We start from the raw sequence: 6,000 nt of genomic DNA on the forward strand, positions 1-6,000 counted from the left end.
CCACTTTTTTTTCATTTCTTTTTGCCCCGATAGGTTTGTTTTCATTTTCTCTCCTTCAAGGTTTATATCTTTCAGGTTTTTTTCCCAATTAATAGAAGTTAGGTTTTCTTTCAAATGTTTTTCTTAGGTAGAATCTCCTAATTTTCTTGGAATGATTATGATGATAACCCCCCCTACCCCCCAGCACCTCATTTGAATTGCAGAATCGGAGCACTGAAAATGACCTTCGTATTTGGATTCTGGTTGTCAGTTATCAGCACTCTTCATTGAGTAACTACTGTTGGGCAGAGTGCTGGGTTAAGGGGTAAATACAAAGAGAAATGACTCTTGCTTTCCCAACCTTTGAAATATTGTAGGAAAGAACCTCAAAAATGCATTATTGTATATAAGTTATTTGGTAGAGGTAAGTGCAAAGGGTTATGGAAATAGAGGAGGGAGTGGGCTTATTTGTTTACTGACATTTACTGATTTAGGCCTTCTAAAATTGTTCACTGGTGACCGTAACATTGCTATAAAAAATATTGAAATTGAAAATTGACAAAACTTTTAAGCGTTTTTTTTTTTTTTGAAAAGTAGGACGTAGAGTTTAAATTTTTATTTGTCTAAAACTTGAAGGGGATTTAGTCAGTTAAACTTGCCACTGTCTTTGTTATACAGAATGATATGGAAGCTAGTAAAGCTGTTCCGCTGAATGCATCTAAACAGGATGGACCCGTGCCCAAACCACATAGCGTCTCCCTCAATGACACTGAGACAAGGAAGCTCATGGAAGAGTGTAAAAGACTTCAGGGAGAAATGATGAAGCTAGCAGAAGAAAATCGACACCTGAGAGTAAGTTGATTTTTAAAAATAACTTGGTTTAAGCGAAGATATAGGATATGTGAATATTATTTGGCTATTTTATCAGTTTTTAAATTCATCTTTAGTTAACTCTTTCTCCTTTTCTTCAATTTGGTTATGTCCCGTCCTTTGCTCCCCGCTCCCAGCCTCTTCACAGTTTTACCGTGGCTTCTCATTGCCCCTGAGTTCTTTTCCTAGGCATTGCTAACTTCCTCTCTTGTTTGTACCCTTGACATTCTGTGCCTTAGTCATATGAACTGCCTGCTGCCCAAAGAGTAGCCAGCCACTGGTCACCTGGGGCTGTTGAGCACTTGAAATGTGGTTTGTTTGAATTGAGATATGCTGAGTATTATAAAGTACACACTTACTTCTTAGACTTAGTACAAAACAAGGTAATACACACACACACACACACACATTTTGTATTGTTACATGCTGAAATAATATTTTGGTTATATTGGTTGAATATACTATATTACTAAAATGTATTTTTCCAGTTTCTATTTTTTTTAATAATCTAAAAAATATAAAATTACCTTGTGGCTTACACTTGAGGTTCATATTATGTTTGAATTGGACAGTGTTGGGCTACAGTTCCCTGAGGAATCAGTCCCCTCTGTTTTATCACCCTCTTTTGCTCTAGCCTGAGTTCTTCCCTCTGAGTAGAATGCCTTGAATTCTTAGCCTGACCCTCACAGCACATGCATACATGAACATTCATCTCTTGGTACTCTTGTTTCTTGTCATCTTTTCGGTATTACCTTTGTAGGATACTCTCCCTCTAAAATGAAAAGATAAATTGTTCAGGAATGCTCTCCTTTGTTTCCATCGTATCTCTTATTTGTTGGAGGTATTTCTCCTTCTAGTGGGCAGTAGTTTCCTGGTGGTCAAGGACTGTGTGGCATCATCTTTGCATTCATAGCACGTGCATCTTGTAGTCATTAGTATATTTATATGAATAAGTTAATGAGCTGGTGAATTGAGGACTAATTTGAATATGTATGGAGGTTATTAAAAATTAGCCTTTGACAAGTAATTATTTCAAGATCTGAATACCTTCAAATTTCTTTTTAAGGCTTTGAGCTTTTTGTATCAAAGAAGATGATATAAAAATGTATATAAGTAAATAAGCTAAATTATGAAACAATCTCCATTTGGTTATTCTGTCTAAGTGTACATAGGAGCTACATTCGGAATCAAAGGCACTATATCTTAATTGATCTGTGCTGAAATAATTTTTCTGGCTATCTCTTCATATTCCTTACTACCCCTCAGGATCCCCCTAACCCCAGCGCCTGCTTGGATAGTGGAAATTGTCTTCATTTCTTACACATCATACAGATTTGTTTACTTTTATTTTGTCTGCCATGACTTGCACAATTGTGTTCTTTGATGACAGCTGTGTTCCTTAGCATGCTCAGTATATTTGTTGGGAAAACCACTGTTTATCTCTTGGCAAGGAAGGGAGAATTAGAAATGGTAGGCCCAGTTAGGGCAGGGCTGTAAATTACGAAGAGTGAACGTGAGATAGGTGAGTGAGACTTAATTCCTGGTCTTAACTCTTTATAGGCTGATGCTCACTAGGAGGTGTTATTTGAAAAAGCATTCTACTCTTTAAAAGATAAAAAGACCACTTGCTTATAGAATGAATTTCAGGCTCTTTAACATTTCATACTTAAGGCCCATCATAATTTGTTGCCAGATTAACTTTCTTGAGCATGTCTGATCACTACCCCTTTTTATTTCTCTACCCCTGTGGTTCTTAATTAGTCCACACTGATTCTGAAAGTCCTACAGAGCTGTTTAAAAATGCACCTGGCCAGGCCTTCCCCAGACCTAGTGATTAGAATCACCAGGAGCACTTTTTTTTTTTTTTAATTCAGTGAGAGGGTCCTGGCCAGTTGGCTCTGTGGTAGAGCATCATCCTGGTGTGCAGGAGTCCCGGGTTCGATTCCTGGCCAGGGCACACAAGAGAAGTGCCCATCTGCTTCTCCACCCCTCCCCCTCTCCTTCCTCTCTCTCTCTCTCTCTCTCTCTCTCTCTTCCCCTCCCGCAGCCAAGGCTCCATTGGAGCAAAGTTGGCTCGGGCGCTGAGGATGGCTCTGTGGCCTCTGCCTCAGGCGCTAGAATGGCTCTGGTTGCAACTGAGCAATGCCCCAGATGGGCAGAGCATCGCCCCCTGGTGGGCATGCCATGTGGATCTTGGTCGGGCGCATGCGGGAGTCTGACTGCCTTCCCGTTTCCAACTTCAGAAAAATACAAAAAAAAAAAAAAAATTCAGTGAGAGGAGGGGAGGCAGAGGTCCAGACTGGGATCCACCCAGCAAGCACACTAGGAGGTGATGCTCTGCCCATGTGGGGTGTTGCTCCATTGCTTAGCAAATGAGTTCTTAGCACCTGAGGGAGAGGCCATGGAGCCATCTTTAGCACCTGGGGCCAACTTGCTCCAATCAAGCCATGGCTGCAGGGTGAGGGGGAGTGTGAGGAGGAGGAGTGGAAGGGTGGAGAAGCAGATGGGCACCTCTCCTGTGTGCCCTGACGAGGAATCAAACCCAGGACATCCACACACCAGGCCAACACTCTACCACTGAGCCATTTGGCCAGGGCCGCCAGGAGTATTTTTAAAAATTCTTGGTGGGTTTGAGAATCACTGCTCTTTCTCACAGGACTAATTGGCATAAGACCAGAAAGACCCAGAAACCCTCAGAAAATGTAATAATGCAAATAAAACAGTATGATGTCAGGTGGACTGTTTTACTTGATACACTGGAGGGATCAGTATGAGAAAATAAAACTTAGCTTACACTGAGGAAGTAAAAACTTGCCCTACCATTCATCTGGTTGGGATGATGAACACAGACAGGTAAAGCCAACTGCCTGGGTAACAGATACAGATACCAGTATTTTTTCCAGGGTCATGCTGCAGCTGATAAAGTGTGTATCAACCTTCTACTTTGAGTGACTACTGCTTTCTTACTGAGAACCATTGTCTAAAATCAGACTCAGAAAGTTTGCTGTGTGAAACCATCTTATCAGTAAGAACGAAGCAGCCCACTCTTGTCTGGAGCCTCAAAGCACTTTGGTGCAGAGAAGCAGTCTCCCTGTTCAGTCCAGGTGCAGAGCTTCAGGTGGGGTTTCTGTATACAGCATTCTACATCTGCTGTAATTTGTAGTTTCCAAAGAAACAGGATTCAGTGTCTGTCTTGCAGTTCAGATCCAATGCTGACCCTTTTACACACAGCCCTCATGCTTTACTTTGAACATATCAAAACACTACGTTATTTAAATGTCATCCTGAACTTCCTCCTTCTCCCAAATCCTATAAAATCCTGTCTCTTCCTCTGGTGAGATACCTACCTGTGCCTCTGCTCTGTGTGGGTACCCTGGTTGCAGTGAGTCAGTGAACCCCTCAGACTGCAGGTTTGTTTCTGGTAGTCTTTGGCTGATGGGACTGGGGCAGATGTAACCAATGTAAAAACATTATGGGTCCCCTTGGAAATAGTGTACGCACAGAACTCTTTAATTGTAGTGATTTTAATGAGATTTTTTCCTTTTGGAAATAGATCTGATAGAGCCGTATTGGATTTTTTTCAGTTTTTTTAGTCTTATTTCTCAGCTCCAGTTTTAAAAATCAGCAGTATTGAGGTATAATTTACATCTTGTAAATTTTTATTATGAATGTACAATTCAGCGATTTTTAGTAGATTTTATAGATTTGTATAGCCATTATTAGAATCAAGTTTTAGAATGTTTGCATTACCCTAGAAACTAGTTTTCTTATGCCAGTTAGCAGTTAAACTCTATTTCTACCCCCAGCCACATGTAAACTGATCTTTCTATTGATTTTTAGTTCAGTAATCTTATTATGTGCATATTTGTTTTTAAATCCTTTTTTGTGCATGTATTTTTTTCTAGGATGAAGGTTTAAGGCTCAGAAAGGTAGCACACTCGGATAAACCTGGATCAACCTCAGCTGCATCCTTCAGAGATAATGTCACCAGTCCTCTTCCTTCACTTCTTGTTGTAATTGCAGCCATTTTCATTGGATTCTTTCTAGGGAAATTCATCTTGTAGAGTGAAGCATGCAAAGTGCTATTTCTTTTATTTTCTCTTGACCAGAAAAAGATTTGTTTACCTACCATTTCATTGGTAGTATGGCCCACGGTGACCATTTTTTTGTGTGTGTACAGCGTCATACAGGCTTTGCCTTTAATGATCTCTTACGGTTAGAAAACACAATAAAAAACCAACTGTTCGGCTACTGGACAAATTGTATATTACCAGATCATCACTAGCACATGTCAGTTGCACATTCAGTCCTTTATGAAATTCATAAATAAAGAATTGTTCTTTCTTTGTGGTTTTAATAAGAGTTCAAGAATTGTTCAGAGTCTTGTAAATGTTATTTTAATAATCTCTTTAAATTTTATCTGTTGCTGTTACCTCTTGAAATATGATTTATTTAGATTGCTAATCCCACTCATTCAGGAAATGCCAAGAGGTATTCTGTGGGGAAATGGTGCCTCTTACAGTGTAAATTTTCTCCTTTACCTTTGCTAATATCATGGCAGAATTTTTCTTATCCCTTGTGAGGCAGTTGTTGACTGAGTTTTTCATCCTTACAATCCTGTCCCATGGTATTTAACATAAAAAAAAATAAAACTGTTAACAGATTCTTGCTCGATAGCTTGTTTGTGTCTGTCGTGTCATTAGACGGGGATACCAGGGAGTCCACTCTATGATAATTTGAAATTTATAATGCATAATTTTATCTCACATTGAAATCCTTTCAGATATTACAGTAGGTAAAAGTCCATTCTATTAAGGAAAGGAATTGATAAATTTCAATCTACTTTTGGTTATTTGGAAGAGTATAATCAGTTTGTCTTCAAGATAATATAAAATAAGAAAATACCATGAGAATAAAGTGCTGTAATTTTTGTCAGTTTATGTGTGTGCTGTGGCTCTATTGCGCTTACCCCATTTTAAACAGGTTCTTTTAGTATCTCTTAGTATCTCAAGAAAGACTCATTCTTTTTTGTTCTAGTCAAGTACTTTTTAATGAGCCCAATAATTCCTTTTATAATATTTCATAATAATAATTAAAAGTAGGTATTTTTTCCTGCCCAGTTGACACTCAAATTCCCATTATGGAAATCAG

The 6,000-nt window shown here is 39.0% G+C and overlaps 1 protein-coding gene across 2 annotated transcripts in view; it reads left to right on the forward strand.

Moving 5' to 3' along the window:
- The window catches only part of VAPA (VAMP associated protein A), a 49,413-nt gene extending 43,629 nt beyond the window's left edge, over positions 1 to 5,784 (forward strand). For both annotated transcript variants that reach the window (XM_066352619.1, XM_066352620.1), the window contains 2 exons: positions 658 to 831; positions 4,755 to 5,784. In XM_066352619.1, coding sequence (XP_066208716.1) covers positions 658 to 831; positions 4,755 to 4,913 — 333 coding nt within the window. In that variant the 3' untranslated portion in view covers positions 4,914 to 5,784. The remainder of the gene's footprint in view (positions 1 to 657; positions 832 to 4,754) is intronic.
- Positions 5,785 to 6,000: the final 216 nt, after the last annotated feature.

Source organism: Saccopteryx leptura, chromosome 11, assembly GCF_036850995.1.
Source record: "Saccopteryx leptura isolate mSacLep1 chromosome 11, mSacLep1_pri_phased_curated, whole genome shotgun sequence".
Taxonomy (NCBI): domain Eukaryota; kingdom Metazoa; phylum Chordata; class Mammalia; order Chiroptera; family Emballonuridae; genus Saccopteryx; species Saccopteryx leptura.